The following is a 26,932-nucleotide window of genomic DNA, read 5'->3' as shown; positions in this document are numbered from 1 at the left end:
AGGGAGATATCTTCTGTTAATGGGCCATTTAATGACTCACTGCATGACTGGTAAAGTTACATCATCCCATTTTGAGATGCTTCACCCAGAGGGAGGAGCCAAGCATTCCCTACCTGCATAAAATCAGCACTTTTTGGGACATCAGGGCAGCCTCTTTGCTGGATTCCCAGAGGAGCCGCTTCTTCTCTGCTGGATTCCCAGAGGAGCAGCTTCTTCCCTGCTGGATCCCCAGAGGAAGACCAGGCCCATCTACTCTATCATCAGACCTTCACAGAAAAGTACACCCACCCTTCTACAGAATCACCACTTCAGCAGCATTTCATCTGCCACTCCAGGAGGAACAGCCACCATTTAATTGGACTATTGCTAACACCCTGACTCCTCAGGGTGTCAGGTTTCTGACTCTATCAGTAGTTTTGTTCGTACTAATTACAATTTTTTATTTAGTTTTTTTTTTTTCCTAGTAAAGAACTGTTATTCCCATTCCCATATCTTTGCCTGAGAACCTTTTAATTTTGAAATTGTGGTAATTCGGAGGGAGGGTGTTTACCTTTTCCATTTCACAGGAGGCTCTTGCCTTCCTTCACAGACTCCTGTCTTTTCAAATCACAACAAAACTTTTCTGCAACACAGAGAGGCATTTATATCCAAGTTAGATACCTTAAGTAGTGGAAATGTTTGAATTTCCAAAGGAGTTCTGAAACTGTTTGTTTCCTGGATATCTTTTCATTTCCCTCAGTTTACCCAGTGTTATCAACAAAAGAGCCTTCCTGGTTCCCATGGCAATACTGGGACACTGCTGGCTTGAGCTAAGAACTGATACTGAAATGTTAATTAGCTAATTGCTCCTGGGGATTACCTACACCCCCCCATCCACATTGCCATTCTAAGACTGGGATGTAAAATAGAGGGACCAGTGGAATCATGGGAGGGGGTTTTGGGGATGAAAACACCCCTAAATGGAGGGCTGGGCAGAGTGGAGGGTACTGGATGGGTGCACTGGCTGGGGAAAAGGGAACCACATCCCTAGTCTATGTTTGACCTGTCACCATAGCCTCCAGAGGACTGAAATGGACTGGGCTATGGGAAGCAGGAGGAAAGGAGAGGGGAGAGTGTAGAGTTGTGGTTTTTATGCTTTATTACATTTGTATTATGTATAAGTTTGCTCCATGTACCCCCGGTTCTGTAACGGTTCCCCCCGGGTTTTCCCGTCTTTCCCCACGGGTCCGTTGTCCCAAAGAAATGCCGAGTCACTGTGTTTTCCCCAGATGACTGTCTGTCACTCGGTATCCCTTCCCCTCCACCTGGAATCTTCCACCCGGGATGCCGGGCGATAGGCAGAAGACCTGGGACCCTCCACCTGTCCGTCCTTCATTGGATGTACCCCCGTACCCCACTACCCTCCAACCCCCCGTGGCGTTACGCCATTGGCTGCTCCAATTTCCCCCCATCCCGTAGTTCGTCCGCGCCCGCAGCACGCTCCGGTGCTTTCTCCTGGCTAGCACCAGCGCACGCTGCCCCGCCCAAGCCGCTCGAGGCTTCTCTCCTTGTTGGCTCCAGCGCGTGCCGCCCCGCCTGTTCGCGCCGCTCCGGCGAACACAAGCGCGGCACGCTTGGTTCCCTTCGAATTATTGTTTTCCCCGTTGGATTACAATAAACGGAACTCGCCCCCCGGAGAAAGACTCTCTTCATTAAATCGCCGTGGGGTCGCTGATTGCTCTCCGAACCCAGACAGTGCAGCCCAAAGCCCGCAAGGGTTCAGCGGGAAGCGCTGGATATCTGCCCGCGCCCCCTTCTCCCCAGAGCTAGCCGGGGCAAGGGAAAGGCAGACGGGAGAAGAGCGCACCGGCAGTTTTGGCGCCCAGCCGTGAGGCTTGAGAGCATCAGGCACACGGACGGAGGAACACCGAGCCCTGAGCGACCGGTGGATTTAACCTCGTGGACGTCACGATACCCCTCCGCAAGAACGGGCTCCGTTTTAGCGAGCGCGTTTTCGGAGAGGATGGGACCAGCAGCTTCGGTTCGCACCGCCGAAGATCGGTCCCCCTACGGCGAGCACTTCGCAACTGGATTTTCGTTTCCCCTTCGGACTTCGCTGGACCCTCTGTAAGTTACGGAGGGCCCCTGTGGCTGGGCACACCTTGTGTCTTTTGGGGTGGGTTTCTCTTTCTCCCGCGGGGGGGGAAAAATCCCACATTTTTGCGGTTTGTCTCCCTTTAGGCAGGGAGCTGGTAAGGACAGGTCTGCCTAGCATCTGATAGGGGTCTTTTCTTTTCTGTTGTTATTTTCCCAGTTGTGAGGCTTAGCGGCACGTTTAAGATCAGCAGGATGGGTGCTAAATTGGCAGTGTCGCAGAAGGAAATTTATGTCCAAGTTGTGGGGATCCTAGTTGGGGGAGAAAAAAAGTTTAAAAAGTCCGATGTTAAGCATTTTGCCCGGTGGCTTCTGCAGTCCTTCCAGGATATCTTGACAGCAAATTTATACCAAGTCCAGTTTTAGGACTGAGTTGGAAGGGAAATCCTCCGACAAGGGGACCCTTCTCTCTCAATTTTCATTCATCCGGCGCTCCAAATCAGAAATATTATCAAAAATAACAGCGAAGGGATGCCAGAGCCACTTGAAGGCAAACGCAGCCCCAGTTTTAAAACCCCTAGCCCTCTTTCCTCTCCCTCTCTCCCTAGCCCGGGGATTCTCAGATGGGCATCCTGGCAGCAGCCGCAGGCAGATTCTGGCCCCTTTGTAAACCCTTGGGTTCCCTCGCAGGGCAGTGCTGGCATCGCTCTGCACTCTCCCCATACCCCAATTCCCTCTCTTTGTACAGCCCTGCCCCAAAATGGAAAATCTGTAAGTTTTAAGACCCCCGATCCCTCTCCACAACCTTCCCTGGACCTTTCCCAAAATAGTTCCCTTTCCTGCCTCAGGGCACAAGATGGAGGGGACCGCATGGCTCTCCCCGCCACTCGTGCTTCTTCTCTCCACAATCCCTTTCTCCCACCAGCCAACCCCTTCCACCCCAGAGACTTCTCCACCCACTCCTCCTCTCCACCCCCTTCTCGCACCTCCCCTAATGAATCATTCAACAGTCCTTCCTTGAACCCCACCCCTAGGGGTGATGTAACACCTGCCACACCCCCTATCCCTGGTTCTGCCTCCTCCCTCAGTTCCCACGACCCGCCCTCTGGTTCCCACGCTTTGGTTTCCGGGGGTGGGGAGCGGGGGAACTGCGACCTGTCCCAATCCCTGCCTGCCTTTTCTTCTGCGCTGGTCACCTATACACCGCGGCAGAGGGGCAGACCCCTCGCACAGTGGACCCCCATCCCTCAGTCGGTAATCAAGGATCTCTGCAAAGCCCAAAAAAAGTTTGGCCGGGAAAGCGAGTACTTTAGAGGGCTATTAAGAGCCACACTCTCCTCAAACAAATATCTCCCTGCTGACATGTGCACTCTCTTTTCATGTTTGATTACTCTTGCTGAGTTTTTGGTGTGTGAGTCCACATGGAGGCAGGAAGCACGGGATTTATCACCCAGCAGAGACCTCCACGGATACGGATGGGGGCATGTTATCAATTTATCATCTGTGCGGGGTTGGGGACTGCAAGACGGCAACAAAGCAGTCCGAAAAGATCCCAAGGGAGGCACTGTCAGCGAGCGCGAAGGCAGCAGAGAAAGCCTTCTTCAGGTTAAGACCCAGTGGTCCTGTTGTTAACTGTTTCTCTCTTAAGCAGGAGCCACAGGAATCTTTCATTAGTTTCATAGATAGGTTGTACAGGGCAGCAGAAGCCCAGATTCCGGAAGAGGGGTTGAGGCAAGGCATGGTGAAGCACTCCAGAACGCCAACGAAGCCTGCCAACAGGCGATCCTAAGCCTTCCCCTCGACCCGGAGCCGACACTCCAAGACATGCTGGACGTGTGCGCTCGGAAGGTCACCTTACCATCAAAGGACCTCCAGGGGACTCCCCAAATGCCATCAAGGAGGGTCTCCTTTGCCGAAGCCCACACGCCATCCACGACCCAAGCTCCTGTTCGCCGCTTCTCAGGGCCACCCTCCAAAGGTTACCACCCGGGAAAACCCTGTAACCTCTGCAATAAGAGAGGATACTGGGCATCCCATTGCCCCCTGAAAGAGGACTTTTTACGTTTTAAGAACCAAAACCAACAGCAAGGGCGAGGTGCCCCCAACCCAGGGCAACAATAAAAAAACTAGTTTCTCAGCGCAGTCCCTCCCTGCGTGAGGACACAAATTTGGTGGGAAACATAACATTAGAGGAGAGGAGGGACAACGCATCAGCACACCCACCTGAGGACAAGGACTCTATTACCAGACATAACATTACCGGATTGGACACTAGGGGAACTAAAGCTGGCGAACCAGCCTGCGTGGGGGGAGTTGGGAATTTCATTTCGCAGGCATTATTTGGTCGGGACCCCGACCATCCCAGGCCCATCCTTAACACCCAGTCCAACTTCTCTCAATACAGGTTGGCCCTGACTGAACCTCTGCTACTCAAGAATAGCAATTGGCATTTTGTCACAGTTGACACACAGGACCCAGGGACCTGGAGGAGACTCCACAGTAAGTGCATCGTCCTTGGGGACACAAAATACACGCCACTAGGGATCACTGTTGCACCCAACTTAACATCTGCAAACCCCAAACACCTGGTGCTGTGGCTGCACTGTGCTCACCCGCCAGTCTACCTTCCCAAAGGGCAAATCATCGCCCAAGCCATACCTGTATCTGGACCCCCGTCTACCCAGAAGATCTATGGATGAAGACTGCAGAGAAAATCTACGAAGTGTGTCAGGCCCAGGTACTTGGGAAGGAAAGACCCAAAATCCCATGTTACATGTGGAAAGGCGGTGAGCACAAGTGGCTTAACGGCCTCTTGGACACAGGGGCAGACGTCACGGTCATTCCCTCACAAGATTGGCCATCGCGTTGGGAGTTGCAGGATGTGGCTGGACAAATTCAAGGTGTAGGAGGGGCACAATTGGCAAAACAATCAAAAAATATAATAAATTTGAGGGGCCAAACGGACAATCAGCTTACCTACGCCCGTTTGTTTTAGATTACACAGAGCCCCTGTGGGGAAGGGACCTGATGGCCCAGTGGGGGGGTCACATTGAACGTTCCAATCCCTCAGGTTTTTCGGGCAGCGGTCACTGAGGAGCGTCCTACCCAAAAGTTGAATTGGCTTTCTGATGTTCCGATCTGGGTAGAGCAGTGGCCGCTCAAAATACAAAAATTAAAAGCGCTCCAGAAGCTCGTGGCAGAGCAACTTCCCAAGGGACATATCCAAGAAACAACATCTCCTTGGAATTTCCCCGTCTTTTTCCTGAAAAAACCTGGCAAAGAGGAATGGCGGCTCCTTCACAACATCCATGCTATCAACAGTGTCATTGAAAATATGGGTCCCCTTCAACCAGGGATGCCGTCCCCCACAATGTTACCAAAAGATTGGGAATTGGCTGCAATTGACATCAAAAATTGCTTCTTTCACATTCCCCTACACCCTGAAGACGCGCCACGTTTTGCCTTCTCGGTTCCCTCCACCAACCGAGAAGCCCCCATGGAGCGCTACCATTGGCAGGTGTTGCCTCAGGGCCTCAAATGCTCGCCCACCATCTGCCATCGGTATGTAGCTTCATTGCTGACCCCCGTCCGTGCAGCCACCGAGGGCGTGATCATCCAGCACTATATGGATGATATCTTAATTTGTGCTCCCAACGGCGATCTCCTTACACACGCGCTTAACCTGACAACCGATGCGTTGATTGCTGCAGGGTTTGAGCTGCGAGAGGACAAAATTCAAAAGATGCCACCCTGGAAGTACCTGGGTTTGGAAATTTACAAGCGGACCATTGTTACGCAAAAATTGGCCATCAAAAATAAAATTCGGACCCTAGCTGACATCCAGCAGCTGTGTGGTTCTTTGAACTGGGTGAGGCCATGGTTAGGTATTACAAACAGAGACCTAGCCCCTCTTTTCGATTTATTGAAAGGGGGGGAAGAGCCGAGTTCTCCCAGGGAACTCACCCCAGAGGCCCAAGCTGCTTTGAATAAGGTCCAGGAGACAATGTCTGCCAGATAGGCCCACCGGTACAATCCAGACCTGCCCTTTAAATTCATCATATTGGGCAGGCTGCCACACCTCCATGGTGTGATATTTCAATGGACAGACACCCCAAGGAAGGGCAAGGACCAGGACCGAAGGGACCCACTCTCCATCATAGAATGGGTCTTCCTAAGTCACCATCGGTCCAAGAGAATGACAAGGCCACAAGAGTTAGTAGCAGAACTGATCCGCAAAGCAAGAGCGCGGATCCGGGAGTTAGCTGGATGTGACTTCGAATGCATTCACATTCCGATCAAATTGGAATCAGGCCAATTCACCAAGGCAATGCTAGAACACCTTTTACAGGAAAATGAATCCCTTCAGTTCTCTCTAGACAGCTACATGGGCAAAATTTCAGTTTTGAGACCAGACCACAAAATTTTCGAATAAGAAATTCAATTTGCATTATCCATCAAACGAATTCAGAGCAAAAAGCCACTCAAGGCCTTAACAGTTTTTACAGACGCGTCCGGAAGTTCTCACAAGTCCGTAGTGACTTGGAAAGATCCTCAGACTCAGCAGTGGGAGACAGATATTATTGAGGTGGAAGGCTCCCCTCAAATAGCTGAGTTGGCCGCTGTCGTTAGAGCTTTTGAGCGGTTCTCTGAACCTTTCAATTTGGTAACCGATTCGGCATACGTAGCTGGTGTAGTGTCTAGAGCGCAGGATGCTGTCCTGCAGGGTGTGTCCAATGAGGCCCTGCACAAGTTGGTCTCAAAACTGATTAAGTTAGTCTCCCACCGAGAGCAACCCTTTTATGTCATGCATATCAGGTCACATACCAACCTGCCAGGGTTCTTGGCCGAGGGCAATCGGCATGCCGACTCTCTCGCTGCCGCCCCGGCACAGATAGCACGCTCCCAGATAAGTTCCAGCAAGCTAAGATCAGCCACCAATTCTACCACCAGAATGCGCCCGGTCTGGTCTGGCAATTCCACCTCACCCGTAACCAGGCCAGAGCCATTGTGGCCACCTGCCCATCCTGTAAATCGCTCCCCTTACCATCGGTGAGCGCAGGGACTAACCCTAGGGGTCTAAAGTCCTGCGAGGTGTGGCAAATAAACGTTACTCACATCCCTTTCTTCGGGAAGATGAAGTACGTCCATGTCTCCGTGGACACTTTCTCTGGGGCAGTCTTTGCTTCTGCTCACACAGGGAAGAAAGCCAAAGACATCGAAAATCATTTAATACAGGCTTTCTCTATGCTGGGCGTCCCAAAATTAATAAAAACTGACAATGCCCCTGGGTACACGTCCAAGGAGTTTGCCAGCTTCTTGCAGCAATGGGGAATAGAGCATAAGACCGACATCCCGTATTCCCCAACAGGCCAAGCCGTGGTGGAGCGGACTCACCAGAGTCTTAAGCGTATGCTAAAACAACAAACACTAACTATGAAGGTTGAGTCCCCCCAAGTTCGACTCGCGCGAGCCCTCTTCCCATTGAATTTCTTAAACTGTTCTTTCGAAATCCTCAACCCGCCAATCGCCAGGCACTTTGGCAACCATGAGCAGAGCAAGGTCAGGGAGAAACCGCCAGTGCTCATTAAAGATCCAGAGACCTGGCAGCTGGAAGGACCCCATGAGTTAGTCACCTGGGGACGGGGATACGCTTTCATGTCTACGCCCTCAGGCCTGAGATGGGTCCAATCCAAATTTGTCCGGCCATATGTACCTAAACACCAGACCAACAAAAAGGAAGATCCTCAGGTGAGGCATGCAGCCCTCCGCAGACGGAGAAAGTCTCCCCCTTTCCTTTCCAGTTCAACACTTTCCCTCTCAGAGCCTTCCCTTTCCCCATCCAATTCCCTAGACTGGCTCTTCCCTTTTGAGTTAGATCTCCCCTCCCTAGAATGCTAATTTATGCTTCAGTTGTTTTTCAGACACTCACCTTGCCCAGGATACAACCCACAATGTCAGCATCAATAAGCTTTATCCCTCTCGCAAGTGACTGGCTGAGGTCGCTTTTGAAGGATGGGGTCTCACGGGTTGGATCCAATCCATTTCGAAAAGCGGACTTGTGTTGCTGTTATCACTCATTGTTCTTATTATAAGGTATAGTGTTGTTAAAAATTAAAAGGCCATCAACTCCACCATTCATATAAACCACGCCATCCTCGCCACCCCATCAGAGCTGACACCGCTCAACGCTGAACTCCAGAAAAGGACCAAAAACAACACCCAGAGGACATCTAGTTCGACGATGGGGAGCAGGACTGCGAATCCCCCATTTAAGTTATTTTCCGTTCTTTTCTTTTTAAACAAAAAAGAGGGAGATGTAGAGTTGTGTTTTTTAGATTCTATTACATTTGCATTCTGTATAGGTATGTTCCATGTACCCCTGGTTCTGTAATGGTTCCCCCTGGGTTTTCCCATCTTTCCCCACGGGTCCGTTGTCCCCAAAAATGCCGAGTCACCCTGTTTACCCCAGATGCCTGCCTGTCACTCGGTATCCCTTCCCCTCACCTGGAATCTTCCACCCGGGACGCCGGGCGATAGGCAGACGACCTGGGACGTTCCACCTGTCCGTTCTTCATTGGATGTACCCCCGTACCCCACTACCCTCAAACCCCCTGTGGCGTTACCCCATTGGCTGCTCCAGTTTCCCCCCGTCCCGTACTTAGTCCGCGCGCGCGGCGTGCTTGGGGCTTTCTTTTTGCCGGCCCCAGCGCGCGCCGCCCCGCCCAAGCCGCCCCGGAGCTTTCTCCTGGCTGGCCCCAGTGCGCGCCACTCCGCCCGCTCGCGCCGCTCCGGCAATCGCAGGCGCGGCACGCCTGGTTCCCTTCGAATTATTGTTTTCCCTGTTGGATTGCAATAAAACGGAATTCGCCCCCCGGAGAAAGACTCTCTTCATTAAATCGCAGTGGGGTCGCTGATTGCTCTCCGAACCCAGACAGTGCAGCCCAAAGCCCGCGAGGGTTCAGTGGGAAGCGCTGGATATCTGCCCGCACCCCCTTCTCCCCAGAGCTAGCCGGGGCAAGGGAAAGGCAGACGGGAGAAGAGCGCACCGGGAGGACAGTTGCTGCTGGACTTCAGCAACAGGCTCTGCACATCTCCTCACCCTTTGGCTACCAGTGTGCCAGGAGGAAAGGAGAGGGGACAGTTTCTGATCGGGACTTCAGATACAGACTGCACACCTCTTCACCTCCGGCTACCAGTGTTCCACGGAGACTTCAGGGACAGACTCTGCACGCCTTCTCCCCCTTCGGCTACCGGGAAAAAGCTACAACAGCGGGGGCGAGCTCCGTGTCGAGCCCCCTGCCCGGCTGATCTTTTTAATAAAGAGCTGAACATTAATAAAGGCATAAGCCCTGTTCATTTCACCCATCAAAATGTGAATTCTCTCTAAACCTGGGACAAAATCGGAACATTGTTAACAGCTAAGGTGAAACAGGGAGACAGGACAGTGTCTCCATTTTTCCCTGTGTTCCTTTTGATTTGGAAAGTAGTTCTAAAGAGAGAAGTGAAAAGACAGCCACAACAAGCCTCCTTTTCTGTGGCTTCCCCTACCCCTTCTCCCAAACCCTCTGCCCCTGAATTGAGAGGGACATGCGAGGCACCCTGAGAATTGCAGGGTTCCTGGGACAACCACTGTTTCCCTGGCCTCCCACCTCCCACTCAGTACCCTGGCTCTGGCAGTTGTGTACAGGCTGACAGAGCACCTTCCCTGTCCCCCTTTAACCCAGTTGCTGCTTCCCCAGTCTTGCGTTCTGACCCCCCCACTCCGACCATGTGCTTGGGGGCCAAGATGGTGCCGGCCACATGGCAGCCCCTCCTGACTACCCTTCTAACAATCCCTTTTGCCTACCTGTTCCCCTCCTCCATCCCCTTCCGGTCCCACAAACTCTTCCTTCCCTCAGACACTCCCCCTCCTCCCTCCATGTCTCTGCCCTCCATTATGTCATCCTACAACCCCACCCGTGGTTCCCACAGTTGCTCTACCCCCCTGCCTGTCGCTGTTTCCCACACCCCCCCTGCCTGGGTCCTGAGAGGGTGGGGCAGGGGGAGGGGCTAGGCCCCTGCCCAGTTCCCAAGGGTATAGGGCAGGGGGAGGGGGTGTGCCCCCACCCAGTTACCAAGGGGGTGGGGTGGGGCGGTGGACCCTTGCCTGCTCAGCAAGGGGGTGGGGCCGGGGTGGGGGGTGGTCCCTTGCCTGATTCCCATGGGGATGGAACTGGGGGAGGGGGTGGTCCCCTTCCTGGCTCCTAAGGGGGTGGGGCCAGGGGAGGGGGTGGTTCCCCTGCTAGTTCCCAAGGGGGGTGCCCCCCCCCCGCCGGGTCCCATGGGGGTGGGGCTGAAAGGCAAAACACCAGGGGTCAAAACCAGAGGGAGGAAACAATTCCCTTAGTAGCTCCTGTCCAATACACTGGTGGTAGAAGCGGCCCCAGAAATTACCAGCCCTTCTCCTACCAAACAAAACAAGAAATGTGCAAAGCCCAATTAGATTTCAGAAGATATAGTGAAATTTTTAAAGGCATGCTAAGATCTGCTTTCACATCCCTTGAATTTGTCCCAACGGACCTCCTAGATGTTTTCCGGTGCCCTCTTACCCAGAGTTTGATCTATGGGAAAGCTCCTGGAAGAGATCTCTGAGGGAGATCTCTAGGAGAACTTAAGCAAGGCACACAGGGTGCCAAAGATTTAGAAGATAACGATATTACTTATGAACATCTATGCGGTGAGGGGGAGTGGGCTAAGCCTGAGGACCAAGCTCAGGTGTTATCTAAATTTGTCCTAGATAAGATCTCAAAGGCTGCAGAAAAAGCTTCTTGCCAGTTGCCGACTGTTGATGTTGGGGTAGTTACCTTAACATTAAACAGTCTCCTTCGGAGTTTTTTGCAGTTTGTCGACCGGCTCCATGCACAAGTTGAAAGACAAGTACATGACCCCAAGACACAGGTGGAGATAGTTAAAGAGATGGCGCAGAAAAATGCCAATGAGATTTGCAGCAGGGTGCTCCTGGGATTGCCTCTCAACCCTCCACCTACACTAGCAGAGATGATCAAAGCATGTGCTAGGAAGGCGGAACTGTTTGCTGCACAGAAGGTGTGGGCAAGGCCGACAAACTCAGAGACTGTGACAGCTCTATCTCCAGGAGTGAGGAGGCAACAGAAGTCACTGGAGCAGCCCCAACATGTCATCCGCTTCCACTGCAGGAAGCCATGATGTTTTGCCTGAAACTGCCCCCACAACGAGCCACAGAAGAAGACTATCAAACAAAAAAACTAGGACATGAGCATGAGCCCAGCTCACACCATGATATAATTGCAGCGGGCTTCCCCATGAGGAAAACCTCCCTCAAAACAGAAAAGGGGGACGAAGGGAGGCAGGGTGCGGGACAACAAGAGAAATTTTTGCATAGCAGAATCTGGCAGCCTCACAAGCACTTCAAGCTTGTAACCAACAAAGCTTTTGTTTTCAGGTCTACCCAGTGGACAGTCATTGAAGTGGACCTGCCGGAGGACTCACAGGACTTGACAAAAGATCGCACAGGACTGGACAGTGAGTACTTTATTATTGGGGACACAGCACACACACCTGTGGAGATTGAGGTGGCTCCCATGACCATCAAGGGGGACATACCTAACCTCATTCTCCTGGCACGCTGTCCACAGCCACCCTTCTATTTGGCCAAGGGGAAAATCATCACCCAAGCTATTCCAGTTCCAGTGGAAATCCCAGTAGATGACAAATCACCAGGTGTCTACTGGGCAGAAGTGGTTGGTGAGGACAAACCCATTATGGGATGCACCCTAATGCGTGGGGCAGACCATCTCCCCATGGAAGGGTTGCTTGACATGGGACCAGATGTGACAATCATACCTGAAAGGTTGTGGCCGTCACATTGGGATTTGCCACCCGTGGCTGGCAAAATCCAAGGTGTAGGAGGAATCACATTGGCTAAGATATCAAAAAGCGTTGGGCAAATTGAGGGGCCAGATGGAAAATTGGCCACTGTCTGTCCATTTGTCACTGATTACAAAACTCCCTTGTGGGGGAGAGACACCATGTCCCAGTGGGGGGGTCAAACTGGTCATCCCTAAGACACCCCAGGAGTTTTAGAAGCGGCCACTGTGAAGCCCCCTGCCCACAAGTAAACATGGATGGATGATAATCCAGTCTGGGTAAATCAGTGCCCATTCAGCAAAGAAAATCTGAAGGTGCTCGAGGAGCTTGTAGAGGAGCAATTGGATAAAGGTCACATTGAAGAGATGACCAGCCCTTAGAATTCCCCAGTCTTTGTAATAAAAAAGCCAGGGAAAGATAAGTGGCAGCTCCTCCATGATTTACGAGAAATAAACAAGGTAATTGAGGACATAGGGTCACTCCAACCAGGGATGCCCTCCCCAACAATGCTTCCCCAAAATTGGCAATTGTCTGTCCTGGACATCAAGGACTGTTTTTTCCATATTCCCCTACACCTGGAAGATGCACCATGGTTTGCCTTCTCAGTTCCTACCATCAATCGAGAAGCCCCAATGAAGCACTACCACTGGAGAGTATTGCCTCAGGGCATGAAATGCAGTCCTTCCATCTGCTGGTGGTACGTAGCTTCATTGCTGTCCCCGGTGCGCACCCAGAAAAGGGAGGCAATCATCCTACACTACATGGATGATGTGCTTGTGTGCGCCCCCGATGACACAATACTCCAAAACACACTTTACCTAATGGTTAAAGTTTTAACCTCTGCTGGATTCCAACTGCAGGAAGACAAGGTTCAGAAGATGCCACCCTCAAAGTACCTGGGCTTGGAGATCACTGCGCGGACCGTTGTTCCACAAAAATTGGAAATCAAGAGTGATCCCAAAACCCTAGCAGATCTCCATTACCTATGTGGGTCTTTGAACTGGGCCAGGCCCTGGCTAGGCCTCACTAATGAGGATCTAGGTCGCCTCCTCAATTTATTGAAAGGGGAGAGAGAGTTAGCTTCTCCCAGGGAGCTGACCCCAGAGGCAAAAACTGCCATCCAAAAGGTGCAAAAGGCATTGGCCAAGAGGTAGGTTCATCGTTACCAGCCCGAGCTGCCTTTCAAATTCATTTTTTGATGCTGTTGAGGTAGGACGGTATGAAAGAACTCCCGTTCAGAAGGCTTGAGAGTAGAACTCTGATATATTTCAAATACATCACTCTTTTATAGAGAGTATTGTCCAGACCAATTCTATTGGTCCTAGAGTAAAAACATCTCACCCATTGGTGTGCAGTAAATGACACACAGTGGCAGAACCTATCTATAAACAATGTGAACAACAAGAAAGATAAAGAATTATTTACATTCTTTCTCAACTGTTTCCCAGGCTTCTGCCTGGTTAGAAACTCTCCGTTTTCTCTCTGACTGAATTGAGAATATCCACAATTGTTTTGGGAAAATTACCATACTTACACGGGTTGATATTCCAATGGATCGAAGGGCAGAAGGACCCACTCTTAATCATAGAGTGGGTTTTCCTCTCCCACCAGCAATCCAAAACCATCACACAGCCACAGAAGCTGGTAGCTCAGCTGCTCCGGAAGGCCAGGGTAAGATTGCGTGAGCTGGATGGTTGTGACTTTCAGTGTATTCACCTCCCGGTCAAACTCTCTAAGGAGGGAAGGAACTCTCCCGAGAGGTTGACCAAAGAGATGTTGGAACACCTGCTCCAGAGTAATGCCAGCCTCCAGCTATCTCTGGATAGCTACAGGGGACAGGTATCTGTCCACGCCCTGTCACACAAGCTATTTCATGAAGAATTCTACCTCATTCCTCATGAGAAAAGGAGCCGCAGGCCACTCAAGGCACTTACAGTGTTCACTGATGCATCCAGGGCATCCCACAAGTCGGTGATGATTTGGAGAAATCCCCAGACTCAGCATTGGGAAGCTGATGTTGAGTTTGTGGAGGGGTTGCCCCAGGTCGCCAAACTGGCCGCAGTCATGAGAGCCTTTGAGAACTTCTCAGAGCCAATAAATTTGGTCACCAATTCAGCCTATGTGGCGGGAATAGTGTCCAGGGCGGAGCAGGCACTTCTCAATGACATCAAGAATGAGCATCTCTTCAGATTGCTCTCAAAACTAATTTATTTAGTTTCGCAGTGGGAGCATCCGTTCTATGTGATGCATGTGAGGTCACATACTGATTTGCCAGGCGAAATCACAGAAGGTAATTGTAAAGCAGATTCCCTTGCCACCTCAGTAGAAATGGCACTCCTTACGGACATCTTCCAACAGGCAAAGCTAAGTCATCAGCAATACCATCAGAATGTGCCAGGTCTGATCCATCAGTTCCAACTTACACAGAGTCATGCTTGAGCCATTGTGGCCACCTGTCCCAATTGCCAGCTCCAAGTAGTGCCATCACTGGGTGTTGGGGTTAACCCCCCGAGGCCTTGGGAGCTGAAAAGTGTGGCAAACAGACATCACACACATTCCCAGTTTTGGTCGCCTGAAATATGTGCATGTAAGCATAGACACAAATTCGGGCGCAGTTTATGCCTCTGCCCACGCAGGAGAAAGGCTGTGCATGCCAAACAACACCTGGTGGAAGCCTTTTCAGTGTTGGGAATCCCTAGGGAGATTAAGACCAACAATGGCCCAGCATACACCTCCAAGGAGTTCCTAGAGTTTGTCCAGCAGTGGGGGGTGGAGCACAAGACAGACATTCCCCACTCCCGCACAGGTCAAGCTGTGATTGAGCGTGCTCACCATACGCTCGAGCAAGTCCTGGCTAGGCAGAGCAGTTCAACAGCGTGAATGTCACCACAGCAAAAGCTCTGCAAAGCCCTGTTCACCATTAACTTTCTAAATTGTTCATTTGAAAATAAGAGTCCTCCAGTAGTGTGTTATTTTAATAGCAATAATCAGTTCAAATTGTCACAGTGTCCACCAGTCCTCATTAGGGACCCAGAAACTTGGGAAACCAAGGGTCCTTATGAGCTCATTACCTGGGGGTGTGGCTACATGTGCATGTCCACCCCCACAGGCCCGCGATGGATACCCCAAAAGTGGGTAAAACCTTTCGTCCCCAAAAATCCAGCTCCAACAGACAGGGATGAGAAGCAAGCAGCCGTCACCTCAAAAAGAAGACGACGCCGAGAAAGGAAGAAGAATCTTCTTAAGACATCTGGTTAGGTTCCAACAAAACCCTAACCTTTAATGTGCTTTAAAATGTTTGTTTTTTTCCTTTTAGAAAAGAAAATTACCTCCCACCTAACCTCACGATGATCCCTGTCCAAGTTGTCATCCTGTTAGCACTGACCACTCTGGCAGCTGCGTGGATCGTCCCTCAGCCATGTCAGAACATCTGGGTGACCCTGGCACAGACGCTCCAACAAGAAAATATATGCCTGTCCACTGCAGCAGCGAGAGACCCTATGTCTACCTGCCTGGTGGGGATTCCGTTGCAAGCTGGAGTGTTTCCAGCCAGGTTTGACACACGTATGCCTGAACCAAGTCCCAAATCACATCACACACAACCACACAATACCCGCCAGCAGCAGGCTGTAGTGGTTAGGAACCCCATAAAAGAGTGGCTGCCAAAGTTACCCAGAGCAGCTCAGGAGCCCCAAGAGTTAGAGCTGTTGGGATCCTCCCCAGCACCATACTGCGTACACTTTGTTTTTACCCCACGTTCCAACAATAAACCTTTTAACAACATACTACAATACCGAGAAGAGTTCACTGCCAAAAGGTGGTGTCATGTTTTAAGCTGTGTCACAGCAGATAACCCATACCATTCACATCCCAAAAGCCTCCCTAAAGGTTTGTTTTTAATCTGTGGGGATTGGGCATGGTCAGGAATCCCTTCTCAGCTTTTAGGAGGGCCATGTACCATGGGGCGGTTGTCCCTGTTAACACCCAACCAAACCATGATTGGCAAATGGACTCGAAAGAACAATTCGGTCAGCAAAATTCAAAAGAGAAGTGTTGACAATTTGGACCCAAATTGTGATTTAGAAATTTTTCATTGGGCCAAATCAAAGCAAATCACTGTATCCCTGTTTTCTCCATGGGTCGCAGCAGCCAAACCTCTAGTTGAATTGGGCCACCTAGAGTGCTGGGTGGTCAAACAGAAAATTTGACATCCATGGCCATCAGTTCCCTCTTAGAGGGATGAGGAGATTACCAGGCAAGCCACACTCCAAAATTGTGCGGCCATAGACTTTCTCCTGCTGCTGCATGGACACAAGTGCCAGGAGTTTGAAGGACTTTGCTGCTTGAACTTAACATTGAAAGCACCCAACAGCCACACAGTTCTCCAAGAAGTGAAAAGCCTGATCGGACAAGTAAAGCAGGAATCCAAGGACTGGTTCAGCAGACTGTTCAAGGACTGGGGACTCTCAGGGTGGTGGGCTTCAATAGTTAAGACAATTCTGTTGTTTTTCATTGTTCTTTTTCTAATCACGCTAGCATTCGGAATTCTACGTCGCATACTTTTTAAAGCTATCCACAGTTTAATCTCCACTACCTCAGAAGTCAACCGCACACAGTTTGTGGGCCTAAAGAAAACTGATAGGCCCGCAAATCATGAGTAGTGGACAGATTCATAATCTGTATCAGAATAGGCCAACACTTTTATTTAACAGAAAAGGGAGAGATGTTGTGATGCACTTAATAGCTTATTTAGTTGATGTTTTGCACTGGGTGATTGGGAATTTGCACTGAGTAGTTTGTATATTGCACTATGTCACGTTGGTCTATTCCACACACCTTTCCCCTCCCCCCCTAAACCTCAGGTGTGATGGTCTCTCCCTGACCTGCCCCCCCTTCCCGCTCTCCTCACCTGTGTCCCATTGGATGTGGCTTCCTGGTTCCGCCCCACTCCTTTTTACCCTGGGCTCAAAAGCCCCGTGGACAACACCTTCAGTCTCTTTTTCTCTCCTGGACTCCACCAGACGCTTTGACCTCTGTTACCCCCTGAGGCGTCACCTGGATCTGAGGTGGCTCCTGATAATAAACAGGATTTAGTCCCAAGGAGAAGAGCAACTTTTGTCTTTTATCTGTGTCCATGTAGGATTCCCCCTCCCCCCCGCCCCCATGCTCAGAGGGGACCAAAGGGAATTCCTACAGGAGTCTCCCTCTGTTACTTGTGATATGTAGCAATATCTGTAGTGCAGAAGAAATTAACCCACCAGGATGGCATTGACAGAATATGTGGCTTACTTGGGCCAATGCTACTGGGGTGGATTCCTTTAGTTTATCCTTAGCTATGCTGAAGATCCTTTCTGTACATGTTTAATTGGTATCCCAATAAGTAACTTTACTGGTTTTGCAAAATGGGTAGGAGTTGGAGGAAAACCATATGTGGGAGCAAATAGATCAAGTGTGGACAATCGCTGGCATAACATAACTAGAGGTGGTACAAAATTGGACATGTAAAAGGTTGGGGATTAAGCCGAACGGTGAGGGCTTCCAAGCAGGTATGATAACACAATCACTGAATGAAAGTGGACTAGAGCCTCAAGAACTAGACTTGTTAGGATTGGTACCTGAGAATTATTGCTTGTTTTTTGACTACTTTTAAACCCAAAATCAACTGATATGAGCAATGTCCTAGTCCCACGTCCCAAAAATAATAGTGTCATCCTTAATCCCAATTCTCCATGGTATAAGAACATGACCAAATATTGCCGCAATTGGACTTATCCTAGAAATGCTGGTGAAAATGCGACTGTAAGAAAGCTTCCACCAGGTGTCTTTTTAATCTGTGGGGATAGAGCATGGTCCTCAATTCCAAGTAATTAGTTTGGTGGACCTTATTACTTAGGGAAACTAACCATGTTTGCCCCTAGCATGCGTGAAATGCTGAATAATACTATTTGGAGAGCAGGACATAGCAAGAGAATTAAAAGAGCAATCACAAGCTTAAGACCTGATTGTGACAATCACGTAGAGTTTTGGGGCGCTCCAGCATGAATAATAGCATCATTCCTTACTCCAGGTGTCGCTGCTGCTCTGGCTTTGGCTATGCTTAATAAATTGGGATGTTGGACAGTCAAAAAACTAAACATAACTTCAGCAATTTTAAATCAGATGCTCACTGATGTAGATAGTATTAGACACGGCACATTGCAAAATAGAGCTGCTATAGATTTTTTGCTATTAGCCCATGGGCACGAGTGTGAGGATTTTGAAGGAATGTGTTGCATGAACCTCTCTGACCATTCTGCATCCATTCACAGGAAACTCAAACAATTACAAGATAACATGAAGAAATTGACTGTGAATGACTGGGGTTTAGATTAATAGTTTGAGGGATGGGGAATAACTGGATGGATGAAAGATATCATAAAGGGAGCTTTGTTATTACTAGTAGTCATTATTATATTGCTTTGTGTTATTCCATGCATAAAAAAATTGGTGACTGGCTTGCTAGAAAATACAGTAAAAAGGGTTTGGCTGGTGCAAGAAGAAGAGGGAATTGTAGCAATGTATCTGAACAACTTAGGCAACATTGTGCCCCAGCCAAACTATCTCTAGTTATTCTTATCAGAGCCCTCTGGAATTCATCAAGGTTACTAAGACACAAAGTGTGCTAAATTAAGAAAGAAGAGGCTGAGAAACAGAATACCAAGACCACAAGAACTAGATAACAGAGGACTGTGAACCATCTGGACTGTAATAAATCACATACTCTGAAGAGTGTGTGCAGAATGCGTGGACAAGATAGAGGCAGCAATGAAGAAATGTGTGACTAGTGTGTGCAGTAGTTTTAGAATCTATAAATAAGTGCATAATATAAACAATAAACTGCTTCTGCTTCATCATATTGGTTAGTTGTACAGGAGTCCTGTTTCCTGTAGGCTTCCTTTGGGGTTGGCCCCCAGTGATAGGAGTTATTAGTCAAATGTTGGGAATTGTTTGGGATCTGTAAATTCCCTATATACCCCACTTGAGTGGTAAGGCTGAATGCGTGAATGGAACCCTCAAAATACCGATTAGTAAAATTTGTCAGAAACATCCATGACATGGGTTCAGGTCTTGACTATAGCCTTACTGAGAATCTACATGCAACCAAGGCAGAGAGATAGATAACATGAGTCCTATGAAATATTGCATGGCAGGCCATATCAAATTATGTATATTATGGGAGAAATTATTATGAGGGGAAAATTGACTTGCAGAAGTGTTTAACAGCTTTTAATGTCCACTTTGCAGAAACTCCAGAGATTCATCATGTTATCCAGATAAATAAGACCAGACACACCTGCCCATCTGTTTCAGCCTGAAGACTGAGTCTATGTTAAATGGAGAGACAGTAACCTTACAACCTAAGTGGAAAGGGCCATTCCAAATCCTGACTACCCTCACTGAAGCCAGAGGTGCTGGCAGAGAACCCTGAATTGAGACATCCAGAGTTAAGAAGACCTCTGTTCCTGAGACAGCTGGAAAACAGAGACTGATACAAATCAGGATGATGTGATTTAAATTGTTATTTTGTGCCTCTTATCTGCACAGTTGGTAACCATGATTCAGATTTGGCCCTAAAATTTTGCATGTAGCTCTAGTTCAAAATGTATCCAAAAACTCTTCATAAGAACAACTTGTCAGGGTGGTATTGGATCATTAACACTGGTTGTTGTTCTTATGCAGATCAGAGTGAAAGAATTATTAAGAATTTGGTTGAAATATGAAAGCAAAGTCAAATTCTACACCAGGTAGCTCTCAAAGGAGCTCACTGAACCTTGAATATCTTCAGTACACTCACTTCATGGTCACCAAACTGAACTTGGATAAAAGAAATGTTCATAGTAGCTATTGTTCTAGTTGGCAGCTGTATAACAACTAGTGGGATGGCTGGTTGTGTAAACTAGTGGTATGGTTAAATATAGAGACTAAACAAGATAGAGTCTTGTTAGTCTCTACAAAAAGGTGGGGAATTATGCTGTTTGGGTTTTGTCTTTTTTCTATGTTCTCTGTATTCTTCACACATATATTTGTAGCTTTGTAGCCTATTGTATTAGTGATTTGTTTTCCCAGTACTTTTCTATGGCCTTTCCCTAGGCAGAAAAACAAAACAAATTCCAGAGCTTCAGGTCCCAGGATGTACAAGGCCCCAGTGCTATCTTGGTTCTTCCTGGGAACCAAGGCCAAGAACAACTCTCAGAGATACATTTTCATGTACAAAGTACAGCTGGTGCTGAGGGGGGAACTCCAGAGAAGAGGCTTAACCTGGGGGGAAACTGAATCACCACTTGTCCTCCTGATTGGTGCTTTTTATCAATTATGCTAATTTCCTAAAATGTATAAATATGCACTAATCCCTGGGAGGGGCGGACTTTTGTGGACATCTTTCCATAACTGCCTCTGAAGGCCTTCAAATAAAGATCCCCTTTTATATTACCTCTTTACTAAAATTATCTCAAGTTTCATTTCCAGGTTGGGAAAAAGGCAACACTGCAGGTGTCCCCTTTTCAAACTCCTTACAATCAAGTTAATTAGGAAACTGCCCTGCTTCATTAACTAAGGAACTTCATTAATCAATCTACCAAAAGTAAAGACTGTGGCAAGGAATCAAATATCTATCAACCAGAGTGTGAACTGGAAAATCCATCCTTAATTTATATACAATACTGTGATCAGAACAGTTTGCCAGGCTCTTTCATCAAGTATACTTCCATTTTATGACCTGCCTTTTGGAGACAAGTTTGGGGGAGGGGAGAAACAGGAACCCAACAAAATTACCAATTAATTAAATATAAGTGCCTTTCCCATGCATCTTTAACTGAAAGCATTGACTTTATACAGCAAAATTAAACCCCAGGCCTACTAAATGTCATTTCAAGGCAGCACCTTAGACTCTTGTGTCCTATGTTGCTGCCCCTGCATACAGAACAGCAGATGAACAGGCAGCCCTTTTAGTTGATCATACAAATCAACCAAACAAAGGGTGTCACCTTGAGCTACAGCACTTTTTGATTATGCAAGCAGGATAGATATAGATTTACAAAATGTAAAGAACATGCATGAAAAAGACTGCTTATTCCTCATACGACATGCTCTGTGTCACAGCTCTTCACATACTGCTCTCAGAAATCACAGGCACATTCTTGTCATTCATATTAACATTTAAAAGAAACCCAAGATAAACACATTGCCCTGCTAAAAATTGAGTCACTAAGAGAAAATCAACTGTGATGAAGTTTCACAATTGGCCTAAGCCAATCTTTGAGAATCCACTTGCCTCTTCCTCATCCACCCAAACAGTTTCACGACCCCTATGACAGCAACTAGTCCTCAGGTAGCTGCAAGATCAGCTGCATCATATCTCTGTCTCATTAAAACTAACCCTACAAAAAAGCCCATCTGCACAAAAAAGCAGCAAGCTGATCCAGCTGATTCCCCAGCCATGCACACATCGGTGCCAGCAAGAACAAGCAGGTGGGAACATCCTATTCTGCAAAAGTACAACTTCAGACAAAAATTTCACCCTCAGCCAAGCTGGAAAATGATGTTATTCTTTTCCTTCAGATTTGCTTTTTGCTAACAACAGAAGCAAGACAATGCTTACAGTGTCATTATACCAATACCTCCACTGGTCACACTGAGTAGCACTATTTGATTTTTCCCAGTCTTTACTTTTATTTAGATTATAAAACCCTCTTTTTTTCTATGTTAATAGAATGCTTGGCTTCTGTTCTGCAGCAATACAGTTTTACTGATAAAATGCCACACCCAAAATAAACATGGACTCTTTAAACACTAAGATATCAAACTAGCATGCCTGCTTTCTGGTGGTGATCAGAATATGCACTAATCTTTGCACAAAACCTACTCACAGGTTGTGCTGTACAGGCAATGCAAGTGGGTAATGGCCTCACATGTCCTACTTGAAAGAGTGCAGAGAAACAATCCATGATATAAGGAAACATCTGAGAAGTGAGCAGTGGTAAAAGAAGCCAGTGAGTTTGATACCAAGAAGGTTAATAAAATGTTTACAGTAACTGTGAGCTTTTAGTAGAAAAACACTGTGACTGTGCATGGTGTTGAATTTTAGTTAAATGGTATGCTCTGTCTCACCTCTCAAAACTGTACAGTTTATTCGAAGCCTGTAATTCTCCCCTGAAGTATCATGTATCTGTAATCCCATTGGCCCAAATCTTATCCCATGCCCACTTTGAATCTCCCTGTTAAGTGTGCTGGTGTGATGAGGCTCTGGCTCTTAGCCGGCTCTCTTGGCCAGTGCTCTCTCGGCCCCTCTCACCCCCTCCCCTTTCCCCCTCCCTCCCCCTTCCCTCCCTCAGAAACCATGCTTCTTCCCGGGGTTAGGACCCCCAATAAACCCTCATCTAATTAGCACCCTCAGAAGCCGTGTGGAGTCTCCTTGCCTGCCTGCTGCTACCAGCAAGCTCAAAGCTTGGGGGCCCCTCAGGGACACCCTGGGGTCCCCCCAAATGCACCGCAACAACTATGAACTTTTAGCAGAGAAGACACTGTGGACCTTTAGCAGAGAAGCAAGGCATGCAGAAATTGTTCTCCAAGCAAGGATGTTGGAAGATAAAGAGGAGACATCTGGTTTAGGAATGCAGCTACAGCCAAAACAAGCACTGAGTTTGGGAACATGGGGAGGATTTTTATGGTAATGGACAAATTATGCATGTAGTGACTGTATATTAGCAACACATTTGTAGAAATCAGAGGGGCATGTTAAGAAGGAGTGATACTCCATGCCCTTCCAGGCACATGAATAAATTATGCCCTCTTTAACACAAAAAGCAGTTGTTAGGGAGTCTAATTACGGTTTTCAGAGATTTGGTAACAAATTGACTGACTGAACTACATTTCCAGAGACAAGACCGCACAATCAGACAATCCATCTTGATGTGAAACTCTGAAGCAGTAACAAGCACACACTTTGATATAATTGAATTTGTTTAGTGCCAAAATCACATTTGTCAGTTTTTGTGTCTTGCCCTCCACATTTAATTTCAGGAGGTTGGGAGACAGCACATGTTGACAGATGACAAAGGATGGAGAAGTGAGAGACTGCCTGCTAAAGGGCATCTCTACCACCTACACTATACTTGGCACAGAACCTACCAGACTCTGAAGAGACATGGGTATCACATGCAGTTCACAGAAAACCAAATACTCTTGAGACTGAGGTGATAAACACACATGGAAACTGAAGGCAGATAAATTCTATTTCAGACTTAATTCCTGTCAAAAGACTGTTTTGTTTATACAGCTAGGCCTTGCTTCTTAAGAGCTACTGCATGAAAGCCTCCTGCTATGTAACTATGAATAATAACAGAACATCTGAAATGAAAAAAACAAAACAAACAAAACAAAAAAAACACTGTCCCTTGCAGTTGAGGTTTTAGAGCTGCTTGATCTATACATTCTCTACAATATTCAATTCATTTCTGTGGCACTAACCAACCTGCAAAGAACAGGTTTGGGATTTTGCAATAATTCACTTAGAATTTCATATATGACATTGAAACCTCAGCCAATGAAGTTAAGCCACTAACTCCAGCAGAGAGAGCATTACCTAAGAAGTATGATCTCCTCCATTTATTAATCACATAGTACATTATTTTACTATTTTCCTATAAATGGATGCTTTGAAAATATGAAATCTGAAACATGACAGAGTCCGAACAGATTTCAAATTTTGCTAAAGCATGTAAAGATACATAAGCAAGGGAAGTTATTTAAACACTGAAAACAGATGTAGAGTGGGAAAAAAATTACAAACTGGAAAAGCAAAAGAATAATCCTGAATATCTAAATTATTTTTTTCAGCTTGGAACATTTCTAGCTACTCTGAAGAATATCTGGAGTTTAACCATAGTTTTTAGTTTTGTAGCAACTTTTTGAAGTCACAGAATCACAGAATCATTAGGGATGGAAGGAACCTCTGGAGATCATCCAGTCCAACCCCCTTCTAAGACACAGCCACCCAGAGCAGGTGACACAGGAACATGTCCAGGTTGGTCTTGAATGTCTCCAGAGAGGGAGACTCCATGACCTCCCTGGGCAGCCTGTTCCAGTGTTCTGCTACCCTCAACGTAAAGAAGTTCTTCCTCGTGTTGAGGTGAAACTTCTTGTGTTGTAGTTTATGGCCATTGCTCCTCATCCTGTTACTGGGCATCACTGAAAAGAGTCTGGCACCATCCTCTTGGCACCTGCTTTTGAGATATTTATATGCATTAATTGAGATCCCCCTCTCAGTCTTCTCTTCTCTAGACTAAACAGGCCCAGCTCCCACAGTCTCTCCTCATAAGAGAGATGCTCCAGACCCAAGTCAGCAGCACAGAACCATACATAAAACCAACTGGTAAAAGACTGAGCACAAAAAAAAATAGAGCCTTACTAGCAAGTTTTGCCAGGCATGTTAGCTACCATTTAGCAAAGCTAACATCATTCATTAACTTTACATTTGCAGGACAGGAAGAAAGATTGAACCCTACTGTTGCTTACCATCCTGCAATTAGATGTAAATCACTCTATGTGGATTAGACAAATGCTGCATGAGATATAGGCCTCATGTTCAGGTTTTGGGCCATACACATAGTGCCGTGTTTTCAGATGGGAATGGGTGATTGTTAAGCATTACCTTCACTCAAAATTAATTGTGCACAAATTGGAATCCACACCTAATTATTTGTTGATATATTCCTTGGCTATCTACATACTTCAATTATGGTGTCATATGGGGGTAGAATAATTAACAGCGAGAAGCAAAAGATAGGTGGCACTTACTGTGTTGCATTTTGTCCCACACACCACTTGCCGGTGGTTCAGCCACTGGGAGGCAAATACTTTATTAAGGATTCCAAGGTGAAATTCTCTCTCCTTCAAGAGGCTGGGAAGTTGCTGGGCTGCATATTCATGCAACAAGCGGTGATAGCTGGACTCATTCTGCATCCTGACCTCTCTACCTTTCAGGTAGTACACCACAGACCTTTTCACCCGGTGGAGTCTTTTCCTTTTGTGAACTGAGTGATCCCATCCATACTGTGGAAAAGAAGCATTAAACTTAGCAACTAGAACAAACTGTGAAAAATGCATATTTTATGATTGGCTTTTTGCAAACATTAAATTGAATACTATATGTACCATGTTATATTGATTAGAAGTGCTGTATTAACATTTTAATAGTATGGTAAATGTAGTTTTGTAGTTAAAATAGAAACTATGTATGTGTTTTTTTTTTTTTTAAAGAATGAGATACTCACTTCTAGAGAACAATCCCAGAACACCTAAATCTTCCAGAGAAGAGGAATTTATGGTTCTCTTATCAGAAGAAGCTAATTTCTTCAGGCCTTGCTCAGACTCGAAGACGCCATGGGGATTAGAAAGAGTTGACATATTCCAGAGTTTCTTATTTTAAATAGAATGTATGCATAACCATGAAGTATGTATGAATATGCAAGTGTATGGTTTTTAAGGGTTATTCCTTTGTTCACAAAACATGCTTGTCGTGTTTTAAGTGCCCGAGATCATCCAGACGTCCGTAATTCTTTGCTTTTTATTGTCTTGTAATTGTCCTAACTCTAAATTTTATTAATCTAATTGTATTACTATTTTTATAACCATTTTTTTATTATTAAACTTTTAAAATTTTAAAAACTAAGTGATTGGTGTTTTTCACAAAACCTAAGACACAAGCCATCTAAATTCAAATATATTCTCGATAAAATACTGAAGCCTTCCAAACTACCCATATAATACCATACACGAATAATAACTCATAAATTGTGATAAAGCGTTCAGCAACATAAAATTAAACATAATTATTTGCTAAAGAAATAACATTGCCATAATACTGAAAACAATCCACCCCGGTTCGGCACCGTTGGGACACCAAAAGTTTATAGAAACAAGAGGAAGCCAAGAAGCACTTTAAACGGAAAAACAGCCCCGGCGTGAGCTCGGCAGGTTTGGAGGTGACACCGCGGGGGCTATCTGATACTGACTGCGCCGTTCATCAGCCTCCTCCTGGGGTGTCCTCGCAGTAACGCTCAGCTCTGGGGCGGCGGGGACTCGGCGGTTACGGGCCGAACAGAGAGCTCCCGGGGCCACCGGGGCAGGGAGCAGAGATGGAGGGAAGCTGCCCGCTGTATCGCACCGACAGCCACCGTGGCCAGGACTACTCCTTCCCACCATCTCCCCCCCAGGACACCTTCCCCAGGAACCGAAAGACCCCGCCCTTTTCCCCTACCTCAACCGGGAACCGGGACACGGCAACCCCCAATCAGGGTCACCCCAGGCACCGGCTTCTGCCCTCATAAACCCATTCCCGCCCCCCCAGCCTACCTGCTCCCCCTGGAGCCCCCCGGCGGCAGCCGTCGCCGCTTTCCGCTTCCTACTAACTGTTTTCCGAGCCATAGGAGAAGGAGGAGAAGTAAAAGAGGCCGAGAGCCCAACCTGGGCCCCACATGGAGCAAGAGGGGCAGGGGGCCACCGGGGTACGGGGCAAATAAGTGCGGGGAGCCAAGCCCAGTCACTCTCTTCGTCACAGACCCTACCGACTGCGCTTCACGACATTTTCTCCGACGTGTTTTTACGACAGTCGCACCGTGCCTTTGCGACGGCTGTCCCACCCTGCCTGAGTGTCGTTTCCTAGCAACCGGAGGAAGGAGGGCGGCGAGCTGGCCCACCCTTTGCGGCTGCCAGGCAGCGTGGCCTCATCGGGGCGGGGCGGCGCCCCCTGGCGGCGGCCCCAGCGGAGCTCGGAGCGAAGCCTCCCGGCTTCGCCACTTGTCCGTTCCCCGCTGCCTTGCATGGATCGGCGACTCTCGCTGGCGGCCTCCCCGGGCCCCGTCAATTTAAGCATAGGAGAGGCCCTGTATTATGACACCGTTTCCAGCTACTGTGTAGCAGATTAATTCTATCCCAG

The 26,932-nt window shown here is 47.7% G+C and overlaps 1 protein-coding gene across 4 annotated transcripts in view; it reads right to left on the bottom strand.

The window, feature by feature from the left end:
* The window catches only part of LOC140682096 (DDB1- and CUL4-associated factor 12-like), a 205,373-nt gene extending 178,741 nt beyond the window's left edge, over nucleotides 1-26,632 (bottom strand). For 2 of the 4 annotated variants that reach the window (XM_072923020.1, XM_072923019.1), the window contains exons 1-2: nucleotides 26,350-26,630; nucleotides 24,793-25,047 (exon numbers count right to left, since the gene is read on the bottom strand). In XM_072923020.1, the coding sequence (XP_072779121.1) occupies nucleotides 24,793-25,047; nucleotides 26,350-26,421 (327 nt within the window). In that variant the 5' untranslated portion in view covers nucleotides 26,422-26,630. Of the gene's footprint in view, nucleotides 1-24,792; nucleotides 25,048-26,349 lie in introns of all 4 variants that reach the window. The other 2 variants (XM_072923022.1, XM_072923021.1) reach the window with 2 other exon arrangements.
* Between the last annotated feature and the right edge of the window lie 300 nt (nucleotides 26,633-26,932).

This window comes from Taeniopygia guttata, chromosome W (genome assembly GCF_048771995.1).
Source record: "Taeniopygia guttata chromosome W, bTaeGut7.mat, whole genome shotgun sequence".
NCBI lineage: Eukaryota > Metazoa > Chordata > Aves > Passeriformes > Estrildidae > Taeniopygia > Taeniopygia guttata.
Note: the sequence above shows the minus strand (reverse complement) of the source record. Positions and strands in the feature narration are given on the sequence as shown.